General features: G+C 37.2%; 1 protein-coding gene across 2 annotated transcripts; it reads right to left on the bottom strand.

Annotated features, from left to right (window-relative positions):
* Positions 1-5,896: 5,896 nt before the first annotated feature.
* On the bottom strand, positions 5,897-15,887 carry LOC124627489 (NACHT, LRR and PYD domains-containing protein 3-like). 2 transcript variants are annotated; one of them, XM_053688246.1, is made up of 7 exons: positions 14,064-15,887; positions 12,860-13,054; positions 11,184-11,357; positions 10,320-10,481; positions 9,634-9,807; positions 8,381-8,554; positions 5,897-7,512 (listed from the first exon to the last, which is right to left on the bottom strand). In XM_053688246.1, the coding sequence occupies exons 1-7, from the start codon at positions 15,809-15,811 to the stop codon at positions 7,506-7,508; spliced, it is 2,634 nt and encodes an 877-aa protein (XP_053544221.1). In that variant the 5' UTR covers positions 15,812-15,887; the 3' UTR covers positions 5,897-7,505. The 2 variants fall into 2 exon arrangements, with proteins under 2 accessions (XP_053544221.1, XP_053544222.1); XM_053688247.1 differs by lacking the exon at positions 9,634-9,807 and having other exon boundaries at positions 5,898-7,512.
* Positions 15,888-20,825: the final 4,938 nt, after the last annotated feature.

The following is a 20,825-nucleotide window of genomic DNA, read 5'->3' on the forward strand; positions in this document are numbered from 1 at the left end:
TACAGTTTGCAGAGAGTTTACAGGGGAGGCGATAAATCTTGACACTTCACAAACGTTAGTGGACAAGTTGAGGCTGATCATAGCGACTTCCTTCCTCAGAGAAGCTTGTGTTTTTCCTTTTTGCTCAACATTGTCAATCACGACATGTTGTTGGTTCCATGCATGTTATCTCATAAATATGCAGCTACAATATAAGCTAATGAACTAGTACTGTGTTGTCTATGCATATTTTCTTTAAATGCTCCTTTAGATTTCCAGTTCAAGAGGAAAGTGAATCATCACAAGGTGAAATCATTATTATGTCACTGTCATTGCATTCATTGTGAAATATGAGGTTAAACAGTGGGAATAAATTATTCAGAACAGAACCATTTTGCATCTGTTTCTAATTGATATCAAAAAACTTCTTTCTGGCTCTATTGCTTTTGGCCCTGAAGATGAGATGTCCAGTTAGACAGCAAAGAAATCAAATAAACGCTCAAGATCAACAGCACCTGAGTGTATAGAGTGTTAGAGTGTTAACTGTTGAATATTTGATTATTTGAAAATGTTAAATGATAATCCAAAGAGTACAGAGAAGCCCCTTCCTATGTTGTACAAAAATGACAAATTTAGGAAGGCCTGCACATTTGGAAATGTCACCAATAAACAACAAAAAGTCCCTGGGTAATGTTTTGTTTTATGATTTTTCAGCTGAGGAGCCTGATGAAGGTAAGGTCACTATGATTTACTTTCATATGTTTATTTTATTCTGATTTTTCTACTCAATGTTTTTTTTTTTTTTTTCCTGAGTTAGATGTGGAACAACCTACAGTATCTCACAAAAGTGAGTACACCCCTCACATTTCTGTAAATATTTGATTATATCTTTTCATGTGACAACACTGAAGAAATAACACTTTGCTACAACGTAAAGTAGTGAGTGTACAGCTTGTGTAACAGTGTAAATTTGCTGTCCCCTCAAAATAACTCAACACACAGCCATTAATGTCTAAACTGCTGGCAAGAAAAGTGAGTACACCCCTAAGTGAAAATGTGTACTACATTATAGAGTACTGCATATTTCCTTCAAATAAAAATCATTTTTAAAGTCAGTAACTGTTCAACTTAGTAAAAAAATCTCTGGATTTCATTGCTGTAATTAGAAATGTCATTGATGTTTCAAAACTAATTCTGGACAGAAATCTACAAGTTATTTGAGAGTTTGGAGAGGAGAATCATGCTGAAACTAGACCAAATCCAAGACAACATCACAGCAGCGGTCGGAACAATGCAGCAGTCAATGAGCCAGCCAAGCACACCTGTCTCTGATCTTATAGAGGTGCTAGAGGTGCCTTGTAAGACTGTGGAGGAATTAAAAAAGCTGTGTGAAAAGCTGAAAGATGCTGACTTTCGAAAGAAGATGGCATGTGCCACAACACAAGCAACATTACGAGTCATTGTTAACCTGAAATCAATTTAAAACAATTTACTCTTGTGATTAATTGCTGATTGTTGTTTGTAGATTCGTTATCTGTGTCTTCAGAGTGGAGGCAGCTTGGGAGATGGAATTAGGAAGATGCTGAAAAAATTGGAAATAACTCCTTATGGAAACATTACAGTTACAAAGGGAGAAAGGTAAACATAAATTTCAATGATTTCCTAATCAATGATGCCATAATATGTACGTTTCAAAACTTCTCACTGATGACTAATAATGTGTCTGTGCCAATCCCCAAGATTCAAAAATTATTTGGAATGCAGAAAGGTTGTGTTAGATTTCCACTCATCTCAGGAATCTCGGCTTCATGTCTCCAGATCTCCGTCATGCTTTCTTTAGCCTATTCTACAATTCTACAATTATTTACTTCTATTAACTTTTACTTCTGTGCTGCTATGAGCTAGAAAGTGTCGTTTTCCTCAGAGTGTTTCAGATATCTGGGGAGCCTAAGTGAACACAGACTGACACATGCATGCTCACAGTGACGTACGATTTATTCATTCACAACAGGAGTATTATACATATTGATAAGAAGCAGTGCGTGGACGGTTTCTACTGGTCCAAGTGTCAGACAGATTTAACCAAAACACACAGCACATAGTCATGATACAGAATGAGTCCTGTGTCATGTTGAAATGAAAATACATGTGTATTTCCAGGTTTACAATTCTTATTCAAAGAGGTAATTAAATGAATACAAGGTAATTAAATGAATACATTCATCATAGGTATTTGATAGCAGTTCATAATATAAGAGAGTACATGATATAAGAGAATTAGCTTTCAGGTTATAAATAAGCATGTACATTGTAAATGTAAAAGTTGTTAGTTCTCAGTACATAAATATTCATACCATGCTCTATTATGAAACCAAGAGTAATGTTGATGCTTTTTGAATAGAACTTTAGTCTGAGTTCTAGTTTAAATAATTGTGATCTCTGTATTGACTCAAGGTGCCTGCAGTAACGCATACCCACACCAAAATCCCAGAGTGTGGAGGAAATGATTGCTGTGACCCTAAAACATGCCCCATATCATGCAAAAACAGCAAAGCAGGCAAGTGCATAATTCTAACAGTTATAAACAATCAGCAAAAAAAAAACAAAAAAAAAACATTTATTATTCTCACACTGATGGATGGACGAACAGAGTTAGACAGACAGATAGATGGATAGACAGACAGATAGATGGATAGACAGACAGATAGATATAAGGACAGACAGAGAGATAGACAGATAGATAGATATACAACAGAGTATAATTTGTACCTGTTTGTCAGCATTATATCTTTGGGTCACACACTTTGATCCGGATGATCAAACGCATAATGGAGTTCCAAATATCGAGCGTAATTAACAAAAAGTTTCTTTAGCTTTACGCTTTATGTACCAACTCTCCAAATTTATACTGTGGGCAATAATATCAGAACAATGTCAAAGTATATAATATATACATACATAATATAATTCAATTTACATTACTTGATGTCACAGTAAAACATGAATAGAGGGCATTTTCACACGCTGAGTTCATGATCTCTGATCTGTGACTGAGATGCCCGTGTGACGATCCTGGAAACGACACTTGATTATGAGCTCATACTCGAGTCATTTTTATTTTTTAAGCTTACGTGGCCTCGTCTCTAAAGAGATCGAGCAATAGCTATATTTTAGTGTTTGCTTTTACACTACACACTGCATAAGTGGGTGACACCATTGTTTTAACTTAAAACACGTAGCTAGCAGAACATTTTACATATATAGGCTATAAATTTGGTTGGTGAGGGAGAAAGGGTCAAGTGAACTGATTTGGAACAATCATCACCTACCTAACCAGTTGATCCGGATGAAAAGCGTAAATGCGCACGCAATCGGGTGCCAAAAGTCACGCATAATTAACAAAGAGTTTTGATTTAAGCTGCAGACAATATCACAATAATATCAAAGATCCTAATGAAAACAATCAATATATGTCATGAAATAACTTACATTACTTGATGTCACAGTAAAACAAGAATAGAGGGTATTTTTTCCTGTTGTGAGAACATGATCTCTAAGCTGTGCCTGAGATGCGTGTGTGACAAAGTCACCATGCAAACGAAGTTCTTTATGAGTTACATTATGATCTCATGTGTAGAGATCGAGCAGTATGATGTTTGCATTTACACATATGCACAATGAGTAACAACTATCCAAATTCACCACTTTAACGTTTGAGTAAAAGTTCACACCAATAACGATGACATAAACAGGTACAAATGAAAATATTAGGTTCAAAAGAGACTTGGGTGAATGCCGTTCAGTTTTAACACAGAATTTTGTCTCCTTCACCTGTAAAGAGATTGCTATGCAACATTTTAGACATATCAAATCATAACACTACTGAATGTGTTCATTTCGTTGTTTTAGGTTAGAAGCCACGAGAAGAATTGCCATCGAAATAACCCCGGCCACAGCTGACAACCAGCATAGGCGTAACCACGCATTCTTTGGGTTGGGGTCGTGATCCTCCCAATGTTGAGTAAATACCAATCTGCCCCCCCAATATACAGTACAAAATATTTTCTATATGTCCCCCTTAATGAACCCTGAAAATGGATCTGTCTTTTCTTCATCTACTCTATTTATTTATTCCTATTCCTTTTTAATATATTTCCGTTTGTTAAGGAAATAGGTGTGTGCCCCACCTACAATTGTACGCTTGGTTGTGCCTAAACTCAACACAAGTTTGTTGATATATTTTAGCAGCTCAGTCTGTAAGAAATGGAGACAGCAGCCAAGCGTAGAAAAGTGTAGCAGAGCATACGAGCTTTTTTTTTCAGACAGTAAGTAACTAGATACCTAAATAGTAGGTAACCTTATCTTAGTACAGAAGGCATCATACCATGGCTTGGTTTGTTCTTAAGAACGTAAATTAACTTTTGATATTCGCACACCCACGAAGTAGGCTAGGCTAACGTCAGTTCCAGTTTTTGACCATTAACGTTACATTCAATTCAATTCAATTCAATTCAACTTTATTTGTATAGCGCTTTTTACAATAGACATTGTCTCAAAGCAGCTTTACAGAAATATCAACACGGTATACAGATATTAAAGGTGCGAATTTATCCCAACTGAGCAAGCCACTGAGTGGTGACGGTGGCAAGGAAAAACTCCCTAAGATGTTTTAAGAGGAAGAAACCTTGAGAGGAACCCGACTCAGAAGGGAACCCATCCTCATCTGGGTAACAACAGATATTGTGAAAGAGTTCATTATGGATTTATATGAAGTCTGTATGGCGTTAAGAGCAGCCGTAGTCCCAGCAGTCTGGAATTAAAGAAGATTTGAGCTCCATCCAGAGGCAGAAAGGATCTGGATCTCTAGTATCTCCATAAATTCGTGTGGGGCTCGGCGAAAGGAGAGAGGGAGAAAAAAGATAATTATGACTGCGAAAAGATAATTATGACTGCAACATGACATTGACTTGACATGACATTCACTTGCGTATCCTCCCGCCGAGTCCGTTGTGAACCCTTACGTTGTGACAGACTGTATTAAATGCGAGTGAAAGTGAGGAAAGTTGCATTTCGTTCCTTTACAATACATTTGGGCGAAGGACAACTAAGTGATTTTACAAATATAAGGCTCAGCATAATGCTGAGATGTGCTACCTTGGCAACGAGTGATATGGAACTAATGTCTGAGTTGTGGCCATATTGTAGTTATCCATTCAGAACTAATTATGGTGGTTTGTCTTTAGAATTAAGAAAAGAAAGCTCCAGTACCCTTTACATAGCTAACGTTTCAGGTTACCACTATATACTGGTGTACATGTTATACACTTATTACATAGCAAGCTAAACAGCATGATGACATTAACATAATAAATGACACCAGTTACACAAACAGAACATTCAGTTTATCAAATTAAAATGATCATCTAAGTCATTCATTGCTCTTCTGGGAAAATAATGGTACCTGGTCACAATGCAGGCAGCACAGCATTGCTTGGAAGCATCCGTGGGGAAATTGTATTTACGACATATTTAGTGTTGAATTTAGTTTCATAGGTAGTCATCCTTTCTTTTGTGTAAAAGTCGTGATTGCGTGTTTAAATAACGTGTGGTTTGCCTGAACACATCTTAGCTCGCCTCTACTTGGTGTGGTAGATTTCATGGTAGGTTATGGAGCAGATAATACATCTGCCCACAGGACGTCCACAGCACACTACAATTTCCCCATGCTGTGGGAGCTTCTACCACTCAGAAATCACGTGAATTCAAACGGTAACTGTAATCCTAAAACTAAGTTCTAAATATGCAAATTTTCAGTATCAAACTTTGTATGGGGGGGGGGCGTGGGGGGCACGACCAATGTCCATACCATGGTTATGCCCTTGACAACCACACACACACACACACACACACACACACACACACACACACACACACACACACACACACACACACACACACACAGTATTGTTGTACAGGATGCAGTAATAACAGTGTAAATGACTAAATTTATTCAAATTATTGGGACAATAAAGCCCTCCCTACACCTACCCCTAACCGATAAACATAATATTATCAAACAGTCATTAGGCACTTTAGTTCCACTTTTCATAGATTTTCTTAATTTTTATTGAAAATAAATGCCTTTCCGATCTGGTATGTGATTGGAAAAGGGAGAAGAGCGAGTTCGGCAAAAGCCGGATTCCAACTCGGGTCAAAAGCTACGTTCAGGTGCCACACTCTCTACAGCCTTCTCCACTGTAGACGTTAAGTGGGGTTCGTCTTTTTTAATCGTGTGTGGCCCAACCAGACATTGTTCTCTATTGTCAGCTATGTAAAAAAAAAAAAAAAATCAGCGAAACATTTCAGTTCATCCAAAGTGAAAGTGCAGCACAAATCTGACAGTAGTTCCAAAAACTGCCTCACAGTAACAGCTGATGGGGAGAAAGAGAGAAGTGTGCTATGGAGTATTGTCCAGACCAGAACAGGAAATATAATTAAATCACAATGACCAGAGTGTTTAGTTAGTGATTTTTTTTAATTAAATGTAAAAGGTGAAAAGGTTAGGATGTACAAGGCATTTTATTTAAGTACGCTATTAATTAGTCAAAAAAAAACAGTCTACAATGTACTCATGAAAAAAGATTCCACTACTGACCTGCCTAAAATAGATGAGAAAGGGAAACATGTAAAAAACAAACTGATAAACAACAGAAAGAAGGTGTTTGTGCTCATATACATACAAGAGAAGATCATCTCTCACATACATCTCTATGTATGTATAATGAGAAAGGGAAGCATGTAAAAAGTTTCACAACAGAAAGAAGGTGTTTGTACTCATATACACTCATTCCCAGTTGAGTCGCCTCAAAAAGGTCCACGCTAAAATTGCTGAGTTAAACAGAACCCAGTTTGGGTCGATTCTGAAATCCAGCGCTGGGTACAATGTGCACCGACTCAGTCTGGACTGTTTTATCTTAGCAAGGTTGGGTTATGATGATGACTCAGCATGTTGGGGTGATTTATATTTTTACTTTTCTGTACAAAAACACCCAGTGTAACAATATATTTGGTTGTTACATCAATTTATGTTGAAAATTATTTTGCTATAAAATTCCTGTTAAATACTCATTAAACTCCTCAGATGCCAATCCTGTCAGGTGAGAAATCCACCAATGTCTTGAAACTGTTCCTGTCCATTTTAGCTCTCTCTTCCACTGTCTGGGTTCAGCTAGAGGTCATGTGTTTTTTCACCTGCTGTTCCTAATAATCCCTCAGGTGTTTTATGAGATTGAGGTCTGGGGAATTTTATCCATTGGTCAGGGGTCATTATACACAGAGGTCATTATTCATTATGTAGAATCGTGTGCAGTCTGATTCACTGTGCATGATGAACACACACTTCTCACGTCTCTGAGTCTGTTTAATGTGTTATAATTAAATGAGTGATGTGTTTATAAATGTGTTCTCTATTCCCCAACAGTGAAATGCAGGAACACCGGAGTCTTCATCACACACACAGATGTTCATCACACCCTGGATATAAAAGAAAAACATGTGAATTAATAACCACAAACTGGACAGTGGTACTTCATGATCAACATGTAATCATCTCTGCTCCAAGAGAAACATCATCATCTCCTGTTTATTATTAATCATTCTACATTTCTTCATTCTTACTAACATCTGTGTTATAACATTTAGCGAGAACAAATGAGAACTTCCACAAGTTCTAACAGGAAAATGAGCAGATATTTACCCATCACATCACTGCTCTTATCCAATCACAGGCTTTGGAGTTTTTAAATAATGAACACTACTGTGTCATTTAGCTCTTGTTCTACATTTATATTTAAGCACAGACTTTAAGAAGAAGCAGAGGTGAATGTTACAGGAAAGACAGAAGACACAGTGTGGAGGTAGGGTGCTGGAAGAAGTGTCAGAGTGAGGAAAGTGGCTGCTTAAATCAAATATCTGCTTTAATGAGAGTTGAGAAGAAAGTGTGCTGCTTATCAGAAACAGGGAAAAGCAGAGATCATCTTGTTCAGACAAAAGTCAGAGATAGCAGGCTGTCACAAGGAGACCAGGTGTTCATTTACAATCACTCTCATGCACTCATTTGTGATATTTTGTAGACTCTGTCTGACTCCCTGTCTTCTACCTTCACATGAATTTTAAATCAACACACTTTACTGAACACAAAACAGCATTAAAGACAATTATTAGAAAAAATCTGATTAAACAAATAAAGAATAGAGTGACATTTCTAAAACTGGTTTTATTTCCTAACCTTGTAATCTGATATTTATTGGAACTAAAGAGAAATGTACAAACTAATGATAATCAGGTTCATTTAATAGTCTTTTATTTTTTCACAATTTATCTTAAAAAGTTCATGACTCACCTCAGTGTCCGTAGTTTGTAATGTTTATCATCCTTAAGAGCAGAGAGCAGCTTCACTCCTGAGTCTCCTACATTATTATCAGACAGATTCAGTTCTCTCAGGTGTGAGGGGTTTAATCTCAGAGCTGAAGTCAGAGCAGCACAGCCTTCATCTGAGACACCACAATCACGCAACCTGTAGCGACACAGTAGCTGCGTTTACATGGACAACAATAATCCACTCTTAACCCGATTAAGATCATACTTTGATTAAGAAACTACCATGTAAACAGCAATTTTTACTCAAATTATAATATAATTTAATATAATTAATATAATTTAATATAATATAATATAATATAATTATAATAATTATACTCAAATTAAGCTCTAATCTTATTAAGACCGCTGAAGTTTTAATCGCATTATGGACGTGTATTACAGACATGTAAACACCTTAATCACATTATTAACGTCGTGTGAGCGTTTTCACCGCATTTTACGACAGGACACGATCACACACTGCAGTTTTACGGCGAACAAGAGAGTTCGGCTGCGTCCCAAACCGCATACTTGACTACTATAGACCTGTAGTGGAGAAAAATACATGCATCTCGGCTACTATATAGTACTATATACAACGGTAAGTACGCGGTTTGGGACACAGCCCACGGCTTCAAGCAGTTGTCAAATAATTACACGACAAATAATTAACTGCACTTAAAGCGTTCATAAAAAAATTTAAGAAAAACACCCAAAATGGTATCCGGTACCATAACGAAGACAAACTGTATGTTGATACGTGAAATTCTGGAGGGATGTTGGACGGCGTGGCGTGGTGACGTAATGATGCGGGCTGTTAATCTCTGTTCTAAAACATATAATACGGGAACATGACAGGAGTATTCTAAAAGCGACTCATGTAAACACCTTAATCACATTATTATCTTACTCAGAGTAAGGTCAATAATTAGATTACTGCTGTCCATGTAAACGTAGTCAATGACACACTCTTCATTCTCTCGATCTCAGGCAGAGGAGCAACAGCACTGACTTTCCTCTGGTTGTAGACAGTTTCTCTCATTGTGGACTGAGTAACACACACTAGATCTTTAGAAATGTTTTTAGTAACTTTTTGCCCACTTCACACATCTCAACAAAATCTCTTTTTTAATCAGCGTTCACATGAACAGATCTTTCTTGAGAAGATCAAACTGTCTGTAAACAGAAGATTAGAACATGTTTTATTATTAATGATTTAAAATATGATCTTACCTCAGTATCTCCAGTTTACAGTGAGGATTCTCCAGTACAGCAGAGAGGCTCTTCACTCCTGAGTCTCCTACATTATTACAGGACAGATCCAGATCTCTCAGGTGTGAGGGATTTGATCTCAGAGCTGAAGTCAGAGCAGCACAGCCTACATCTGATACACCACAACCACACAACCTGTAGAGAGACACAATGACACACTCTTCATCAACAGATTTTTATCTTGGTTTAAGAATTACTTTAAAGATGATGTGTTTGTAAAATGATTTTATTATTCAGAATGACATGAGGATTTAATATCACCTGTTTATTATAATTAACAGTGTTATTAAAATGATCATACTGACTGTTATATTAAGTTTCTCTCATCTAATATCTCTCTATATATTTATATTATTACAGAATGAAGGAAGTAAAAGTCTGAATCATCATGAAAAACAAACACTGTCATGGATTAAAAGATACAATGGATAAATTATAAAAGTATAAAACATTAATTCTTGAGAGGATTAACACTCATGTCTTTTCAAAACCATATTACTCGCTGATAATTTATTGTTAAATAAAAAGAAACAATCTTCCTCCTCAGGACATTGATGATGAACCTAAAACTTCTGCTTCAGTCTCACTATTAGAGAATGTGTCTTACTGAGGAGCAGGTCATGTGACTCTCAGAGAGATGATCTTACCTCAGTGTCTCCAGTTTACAGAGAGGATTCTCCAGTACAGCAGAGAGACTCTTCACTCCTGAGTCTCCTACATTATTATAGGACAGATCCAGTTTTCTCAGGTGTGAGGGGTTTGATCTCAGAGCAGCACAGCCTTCATCTGAGATACCACAACCAAGCAACCTGTACAGAGACACAATGACACATTTTAGGATCTTAATGAAAGAACTATTAAGGAAAACTGCATGGTTTTAATACTGCTTGTCTATTGAGCTGCTCCTGTAATGCAGATCTGGCAACTGTCTTAGCAGCTAGACAGAGACGTACTGAACGAAAATTCACTGAGAGAATAAACACTATTTCAGCTTTAAGAACAATAAAAACAACAACAAAAGGATTGTTGCAGTAGCTTGACATTTTTGTAAGTGCCTTTATCTCACTTTTTTGATTTTATTAAAGAATCTAATTTTATTTATTTAATTGTTCACCTTTTCAGTCCTATGACATTAACTTCTGATTTTAGTTTCCAAACACTATTTCTGAGATAATTTCTATTTCACTTCTGCTTTTAAACCCTGCAGTTCACACACAGTGCATTTAGTTTGTGTCCCAGGTGCAGTTTGTGTGATTAGTTACAATGTTTTATTAAATTTCACAGTAATTTCAGACACATTGCAGTCGCATCAAGTCACGTTTTGTGCTGCAGCTTCTCACATACGTACATCTGACCCAAAGACTCTGTGACAAATCATCAGTGTGCAGTGAAAATAAACAATCTTCCTCCTCAGGACTTTGATGATGAACCTAAAACTGCTTCAGTCTCACAATTAGAGAATGAGACTTACTGAGGAGCAGGTCATGTGACTCGCAGAGAGATGATCTTACCTTAGTCTCTCCAGTTTACAGTGAGGATTCTCCAGTACAGCACAGAAACTCTTCACTCCTGAGTCTCCTATTTTATTATAGGACAGATTCAGTTGTCTCAGGTGTGAGGGGTTTGATCTCAGAGCTGAAGTCAGAGCAGCACAGCCTTCATCTGATAGACCACAACTACACAACCTGTGGAGAGACACAATGACACACTCTTCAGCAACAGATTTTTATCTTGGTTTACTTGCGATGATGATGATGATGATGTGTCTTTCATGTTGGACTTTCTGCTCTCTCTTTACCAATCACAAGATATAATTATCACTGACCAAAACATTATCACTGTTCAGTGGCTCCCTTAAAAAACTCTACAGGAATCCTGCAGGATTTTCATTTTTCTGCAGGATGTTTGCTGGAATCCTGGAATGATGAAATCCTGCAGCACACATTGACAAACTGTGCAGGATTTTCCTATAGGGTTTAGGATGGAGCAGCACAATAGAAACATGCAGGAATTTCCAGCACACTCGCTGCACAAGGGAAAACTCCTGCAGGATTTTATAATTCCTGAAGGACTGCTGCTCACCTCCTGCAGAAATAAAATAAAGTTTCCAAGTACTTCATCTATCCTGCAGGACGACTTCTTATTTCCTTTAAATAGAAAAATAATCTGTAGGTTATGTAGTCGACAAAATTAATTTAAAAAATAGTAGATCTGCTCTGAGCGGGAAAAACACACTGCTTAAACACTCTTTTAGTAGATATGTAGGAATGCTCATTTTAGGATAATAAGACGCGTTTTAGTCGTGAATGTTCAGTGTTTTAACAAATCAGTTGAGTAAATGATTCAGTGAGTCACAGCACACAAAAAGCCCCTCACTTTTGACACGTACTGGTGTAATGATGTAATTTACAGAAAGGGCCAGTAAATGAACGTTTTTTGAGAAAAGATTTGATTAACTGTGATGACGTCACTCTTTGGTACTGCATTCACACGGGTATACAAATTCACAAATTCACTGTCATCAACCGTCGTGTATGTAGAGGTATAGTCCCACTTTTATTAAATAATTTCTTTAATCCTTATGGTGTACTAAATTACTGTTCTATTATGTATTTACACACAGCGGTTAGTGTAACGTTAACTCATTTACTATCAAACATGGCTAATTATATTATTTAAAAAAAAATTCTTACATTTCTGACCAAAACATTACCACTGATCAGTGGCGAGGCCAGAAATTGAACAGAGGGTGGGCCTGGGTAAAACAGGGTGCGCAGGTTTGAAAATAAAACATAGCCAACAGTCGCAAAATAACTTGCATGACTACAAAATGTGCTGAAAGTCTTTCACGCTAGAGGTTTCTTCATTTGCCACTTGTTTATGTAGCACACACACACACACACACACACACACACACACACACACACACACACACACACACACACCTAAGAGAAAATCACAAAATGAAACTAGTTGTAGAAAATAGGCTGATAAAATGAGAGATGTTTGTACTATTATTATCGATTTTATCAATTACTTGTTGCAGCTCTAGAAATCATGATCACTTAATGACTAATCTATTTGTTCTGCATGTTGTACTGTTACAGAAAATTTCAGGTGAAAAACAACACTGTATACAACTGCTGCTTTTAGTGAGTTATTGTGACTCTCAGAGAGATGATCTTACATCAGTGTCTCCACTTTACAGTGAGGATTCTCCAGTACAGCACAGAGACTCTTCACTCCTGAGTCTCCTAGTTCATTGCCAGTCAGATCCAGTGTTTTCACAGTCAGATGCAGTTCTCTCAGATTGGAGGTTTCTGAGATGAGTGCTGAGACCAGAGCTGACCAACTTCTCACTCCAAGTGAATCACACCTGATACTGAAGGAAATAAAATAATACATAATGAACTAACACCAGTGCAAATTATCAAACAAGTCCTCACAGCTCTCACTGAACCTTCTCATTTTCATAAATGCTAAAAGTACAAACACCAGTTAGACAATATGCTTAAAGGGAAACTCCAGCCAACATCTAAATTTTAACCATCAATACACCTGTTGTAAACATCTCATAAGGTGATCTCATGTTGGTTTTTTTGAACAATGAACTGGACTTTTGCTTCTCACATTTATCTTGTTCATGGCTTCATTTTGATCAGTAAATTGAGCATTATTGTATTGACTAACTAGAGGAAATTCAGCAACCTAGTCGTTTTAGATATGACAGTCCTGTGCAACAGAACACTACTGTGGCAGTGGGGGCGTGGTTGAGCGTCGGATGCGGACAGAGAGGAGGCGGGGAAACTGACAGTTAACGCGTGATTATTCTCACCTGTGCCTTGTTACCGGTAGCTACTTATGTGTGTTTCCCTGTAATTTTGTATTTCAGCAATAAAGATAGTTTTATATACCATGTGTCTGTGTAATTCCACTTCATGTATAACAGAAATTTTGTAGAAAAAGATGAAGAAAAAAATCTTCAAACTACAAAGATAACATTAAAGATTCTAGATGTGAGTGTGATATTGCTAAGGTTTATGTAAATAAAAATACAAGAATTCCAAATACCCAACATAAAACCAGCAGTACTGTGGTAATAATAAATCATAATATCAAGAACCTTTTTAATTATTTCAAGATACTAAGTCATAACCTCATGACTTGTTTTTTCCTCGAAAAAAAACAGGTGTCTTCAACATATTTAATACCTGCTCTTCAGTCTTATTCATTTGTTTATGCATTTTTATTCTCTAATTTATCTATTTGTATAAACTCCACCCTGTATCACATTAAATTCAAAACATCCCAAAGTAGATATTTGTCAAAGTGTTTTCAGTTTCTCGTTCTAATACTGTAACAGTAGAACAGTTATATTCAGCTTTACTTACATTGCTTTTCTGGACGCTGCAATCACAGGCATCACCTTCAGAAGAACAGTTTCTGGTATTTTATCTGAACTGGTATATTTATTCAGGTCAAATTCTTCCAGATCCTGTGCTGATGTCAGTAACACAAACACCAGAGCAGACCACTGTGAAGAAGAGAGTTCACTTTGTTTTCCAGATTTCAGGTAGTGTTGGATTTCCTCCACTAGAGAATTATCACCCAGTTCATTCAGACAGTGGAACAGATTGATGGATTTCTCTGTAGGAAGATCTTCACTCATCTTCTTCTTAATGTACTGAACTGTTTCCTTTATGCTCTGGGAGCTACTTCCTGTCTGTGTTACTATGTCCTGTAAGAGTTTCTGATTGGACTTCAGTGAGAGACCCAGAAGAAAGCGAAGGAAAAGATCCAGATGTCCAGTCTGACTTTTTAAGGCCTGATCTACAGCACTCTCATGTACATCTGAGATTGTCATATTTTTCAACTGCCGTTCAGAGAACCGAATCCACAATTTAGAGACCTGAGTATGATTAAGAACATTTCTCTTTTCCATCATGAATGTCAGGTGCACATACAGAGCTGCGAGGTGCTCCTGAATGCTCAGATGAACAAAGCAGTACACTTTACTCTGGTGAAGCCCAAACTCCTCTCTGAAGATCTGCGTACACACACCTGAGTACACTGCTGCTTCTCTCACATCAATACCACACTCTCTCAGGTTTTCCTCATAGAAGATCAGGTTCCCTTTCTTCAACTGCTGAAAAGCCAGTTGTCCCAGTTTAAGAAGCATTTCTTCATCACTCTCCTGCTTCTTTGAGTACTTTTCTCCTATGATGTTTGTCTGAATGATGAGGAAGTGTGTGTACATTTGAGTCAGAGTCTTGGGGATCTCTCCACTCTCTGCTTCACCCAACATTCTCTCTAGAACAGTGGCTGAAATCCAGCAGAAGACTGGGATGTGGCACATGATGTAGAGGCTTCTTAATGACTTCAGGTGTGTGATGATGTTATTGGCCAGGCTCTGATCACTGATTCTCTTCCTGAAGTACTCCTCCTTCTGTGGGTCATTGAACCCTCGTACCTCTGTGACTTGATGGACACACTCAGAGGGGATTTGATCAGCTGCTGCTGGTCGAGAGGTGATCCAGATGAGAGCAGAGGGAAGCAGATTCCCTTTGATCAGGTTTATCAGCAGCAAATGCACCGATGCTGATTCAGTTACATCACACACTCTCACTGTGTTCTGGAAATCTAGAGGAAAACGACACTCGTCCAATCCGTCAAAAATGAACAGAACCTTTTCCAAACTGGACATTTCTGTTTCTTTTGTTTCATTAAAACAGACATGAAGGAGCTCCATCAGACTCAGTTTCTGGTCCTTCATCAGATTCAGCTCTCTGAAAGGAAGTGGAAATATGAGGTGGATGTCCTGATTTGCTTTCCCTTCAGCCCAGTCCAGAATGAACTTCTGCACAGAGACCGTTTTTCCGATGCCAGCGACTCCCTTTGTCAGCACAGTTCTGATGGGTTCGTCTTGTTCAGATAAGGGTTTAAAGATGTCATTGCATTTGATTGGTGTATCCTCTGTTGTTGTTCTCCTGGATGCTGCCTCGATCTGTCTCACCTCATGTTCTTTATTGACTTCTCCACTGTCTCCCTCTGTGATGTAGAGCTCTGTGTAGATCTCATTCAGGAGTGTTTGGTTTCCCAGGTTTATTATCACTCCATTCAAACACTCAAACTTCTTCATCAGGTTTAATTTGAACTTTTTCTGGAATTCATTCACAGCAGCAGATTCTGGGTCGTGCCTGTGAGATGGTGAAGTAGGAAGGTGTGGTGAGACATGTGGTCCAACTATTATCTATAATCTAATCACTCAGTAGTTAATAACAGCAGAGAGGTTTATAATACCAGTGTGTCAGTGTCACAGTCATGTTGTTGGTTCTGATCTTACCCTGTATCTGTGATGATGTTCTTTTCTACTCTGTCTCCTGCTCTCTGTGGAACACTGTTAACAAAAACTGTAGCTGTTAAAGAAGATAACTTCCATCACTTAAACACTATAGTCTAAACCTTTACCTTAATTTTGCTACAATAATTATTTTTGATTTCAGTAACATTCAGAAAATACAGTGCTCATATGGCCCTGTTTTAATTCTAGGTATTCTAGATTATTTCCTTAAGGATGTAATAAATCACTCTGAATTAATATGTAATGTTTTCTAAACAGAGACAAATACACAATTTTGTAAGAAATCCCCAGATAATTCTCCACTTGTTTGTCACTACGTAACTGAATGTCAGTAAAAGAAGACTGCTTGTAATTTTATATCTTCAGTTAACATTTCCGTAGTATTTCTTACTTGTATACTACCGATAGACCCGAGAAAATGTATCGTTATGGTGAAATAAGATTGCAGTCATATCACCCGCCCCTAAACATTAGCATTTGGTATCTCCTGTCATGAATTTCACATAACATGTGAAATGTACTTCTTAATATAGTAAATATCATAAACCCTGCTGAGAGGGATTTATTTTTCATTTTAGGAATCAAAATGAAAAAAAAAGTTACGAGAGCAGAGCTGTGTTCAGAAATGAATTTATCATTCATAGAGAGATTAAAAGCAGTAATAAAGCATGAAACTTGTTGTTATGACATGCTGCTAAATGTAACTCTACTCTGTATTCTCTCTCTCACTCTCTCGGCCTATATAACTGTGAGGGAGAGGCAAATCATTGAAATGGCAGCTCAAACTCTATTGCTTTAGGACTTGGTATCAACTTGAACTCGACAAAGGTGGACTCGGACCCAACATTACCAATATGAATGCTTAAAAATCCAACAGTCTAAAATTTACATCTATTATTTAAGTTTATTTCACAAAAAGAAATTACCGTTTGACTAACAAATTATATTTTTAAGATATACTTAATATTTTTGGTAAATTTCAATCAAAATATTTCAGAATGGAGTAATTATACAGATCAGTTTCAAGAACTAGAATTATTACTAATTCCATATCAATATTCTTTATCTTTAACAAGAACTTATGAAATTGAGTAAGTTACATGGCTAAACATCATGTCATAGATACAATTAACAATCGGCAAAGAGAGGGAACTCTGCTTTTCTATCTGTGCAACATGTGGCAACAAGCAAGGAAACACAATGGTGAGAACCACCTGAAAGACTCCTTGCAAATACTGGTAAGAAGCCAGCGAGAAAAGTTAACAAAATATTGACTGTGTCTTTGTGCATACATAACTATAGGTGTAATTTTCTGAATACAGTCTCAGTCATGCTGTCATATCACAGATAGCAAGGAGACGCCGATTCAATGTCTATTTTTAGTTGTATAGGTCAGTATCAGTCATCAATTAATTTTCAATGTTGAATCAACATTCACTGTTTGGTCGGTTCATCAGAGCGTGATCAGGTTGAACATAAAACATCTATTCAACATCGAAACAAGGCTGATTCTACAACATATTAGGATGACTTATCACTGAATGTTAAAGGTTTTCCACCTTTGTAAATTTTTGTATTTAACCAGAGGGGATTTGTAAATGCATGGATAAAACATACATGGTGCAGAATAACACCCTCAAAACAGATGCCAGACAAATATGTTGCAAACTGATGCACAAGTGTCAGATCACAGCAAACCAGTGACTACATTCCTCATACTGCATGGTGGCCTACAAACATGGCCACCATGGACTGCAATTCCCAGAACACTCACTCACACACACACACACACACACACACACACACACACACACACACACACACACACACACACACACAACACTCAGACTCATTCTAATCACACACACCTGCATCCAATCTCTCTCTCACACACATAACCACAACCACAGTATATGCTATGACTAAACTATGACTTTGTGAAGTATTATGTGCGTTTTCAGTATACCAAGTGTTTGTTCTTGGTTCATGCGTTATTGTTTTGATCTCGTTCTCGCCCTCATTCTTGATTCTGGTTTTACCTCATTTATGCCTGTTTGCCAATCACCTGACCCATTGCCTGTTTGTTGACCACGCTATTGTCTGATGTTTTGGATTTGTCTGTCTGCCTCTCTTTAAATAAAAGTTCTTATCTGCACTTGTGTCCATCCTTGTGTCCTTTACGTTAATTACATGACAAGAATTAGACCACTGTCGGAAAAAAAAGAAATACTTTGTCAGACCCTCCTGCGTTATGGGCCTTTTTTTCCCTTTAAAATAATGCTTCTAATTTTATTTTACATTTAACTTTTATGAAAATAACATGACAAGATCAGTGGACTCACAAACTGCCATGTTAAAGGAATATTCTGAACTTTTGTTGGAGTTTATAGGTATCATCGAGTTACAGTTATGGGAGTACTTCTGTAACAATATGAGACATTTGTAATGACTGTTTTTGAATTGATATTATTTTTATTGCAGGTTTTCTGAGAGCTCCAGTTGAAGACATCAAGAACTTACAGATGCTGCCTTAACCTGTCAGCCTGGACAGATGTCTATTCCAGTCCTACCTACACCGCACCAGGTTCTCTTTAGACTTGGATGTATGGAAACATAACAAAGGTGTGTGTGTGTGTAGCATTCACACACCGATGCATTTGTGTGTGACAGTGTAAAGTAATTTGTAAGACCAGTAAGAATAAAAGGCACTCAACAAATGCAGACCATTTACCTTACTTTAGAAATAAATTTTAATTGCAAAGAGACAATTTATGTACTATAATTATCTGTGATCTATTTTTAAAGGCTAACATTTCTTTATGAAGAGCCTACTGTGTGAGGTGTAATTTAAATAATCCTGTCATCTACTGACACTGATGTTGTTCCACACTTGTATGCCTTCTTTTGTGGAACAACTGAAGACAAAAGTCATACAGTTTTCTTCAATTCAGCTCACTGTTTTTGTAGAATGGACAATGACTATGTTTACATGGACAGCAGTAATCTAATTATTGACCTTATTCTCAATAAGATAATATTGTGGTTAAGGTGTTTACATGAGTCGCTTTTAGAATATTCCTTTCATGTTCCTGTTTTACACATTATAGAACATAGATCGATTAACAGCACACTTCATTACTTGTCACATAAATACTCCACATGACTTAATTCGATTTGTGTTTACTTCGAGTATTACTTTAGTCGGATTAAGGTAATCAATAATCGCTGTTTACAAGGTAGAGTCTTAATTAGAGTATTGTCTTAATTGGGTTAATATCTGATTATTGTCCATGTAAACGAACTGAGTGATACATATGTCATTTGCAAAGTACGCCAGTTTGAATTTAGACTCAAAATTGTGCGTTATACTGGTCAAATTTAACAAATAAATGTTTGATCAAAATGTTCATGTGTGTACAGTTGCTTTATGTTTATCATTTGGTTTCTTTAGATAATTTGACCTCAAGTAAAGTACTCCTGGAGTAAAGTATAAATACAGTTTTAAGAAGTATAACATTTATTTTGATAATTAATAGTCCGGTATTGGTTAAATTCAGTTAAAAAGATTTAGTAAATGTAGCACATTCATTTTGTTATGTCATTTTCTGATATCTATCTTATCGTTTGTGATATACCGGAAGAAATTCTCCCCACGATAAGAATTAGTCTTCCTGCAATAATAATGGTAAAGCCTAGTTGATGAGGTATTTCTCTGTGCGACAGTGCAGAGTGAAAACAAGTACGGTGGAAGGCAGACGTGAAGCTGAAGAGGAGTTTATCGCTAAATGAAGAGCTACCTCTACAATCTGGAACTGGTTTGGTTACAGAAAATCAGTTTTACTTTTTGATCAGTGGCTCTCAACACAGGGTGCAGAGATCGGAAGGGGACGCAAATTGTTTTCAAGAAAGAAAAAAAAAAACACAGACGGGCATCATTCGTGTATTTTATTGCTTTCCAAATAGAATGTGCATCAATGAAAAACCCTGTGTTCCCTCTCCCTCTGTATTTTCTTTTTGCTGGGGAGAAAAAAAAAAGTGCCTAGTGACAAATCTAGCGGCTTTTCGGACAAACCTTAGTAAGTTTCCAAATGTGGCCTGTACTGTCCTGCAAGCGTGAGGTCTTACTTTCCTGCTGCACTCTCACCTCTCTCTGCATCTGCTCTGTTCAGTGAGGGGCTGAGAGCCAGAGCAGCACATCCCGGCGATCGCACGGCAACTGACATAGACGTGAATGTAAAAAGAAGCAAGCGCACATGTCCCACTGACTGATTTAACAATGTCATGGATCACAAGATGCACCCTTCATCCCAATTCGCATAATTCGTATGCGAATGTTTTTAGAATGCAAGAAGAATGATCTGCAACATGTTTTACATATAAAATAATACACGTTATTACAGCCAAGTTCTCTTTTTCAAAGTAGTTCTAGTGTTCAGACATTTTTGATCGTTCATGTTCCATACCGCTCCGTTATATAGGTTTATAAAATTTATTTAAAAAATCATAAGTTATGATTGGGGAAGTGTGCCACATGCTTGGGGAGGCTTGGGGGGGGCTTTAGTTACAAAAGGTTGAGTCCCTCTGTTTTAGATCAATGTTTGTATTTCTGAGGCTCTCAAGCCTGCATGCAGCTGTCACTTGTAGCCAAAAACAGTGGTGCATGGCACAATATTTATATCCTCACTGATATCGTTATCGCAATAAATACCAGAAAATCTTGTGATAGAGTTTTAAGTCCATATCACCCATCCTTAAATCTATGTAGCTTTTCAATTCTATCTACTCATTTTTA

This window comes from Ictalurus punctatus, chromosome 19 (genome assembly GCF_001660625.3).
Source record: "Ictalurus punctatus breed USDA103 chromosome 19, Coco_2.0, whole genome shotgun sequence".
Classification (NCBI taxonomy): domain Eukaryota; kingdom Metazoa; phylum Chordata; class Actinopteri; order Siluriformes; family Ictaluridae; genus Ictalurus; species Ictalurus punctatus.

Coding starts and splice junctions, on each gene's coding strand:
- LOC124627489 (XM_053688246.1), bottom strand. CDS start 15,811: ATGAAGAAGTTTGAGTGTTTGAATGGAGTGATAATAAACCTGGGAAAC. Junction 13,055..14,063: donor GCAGCGTCCAGAAAAGCAAT/GTAAGTAAAGCT, acceptor TATTTCCTTCAG/TATCAGGTGTGATTCACTTG. Junction 10,482..11,183: donor TGTAAACTGGAGAGACTAAG/GTAAGATCATCT, acceptor GTCTCTGTACAG/GTTGCTTGGTTGTGGTATCT.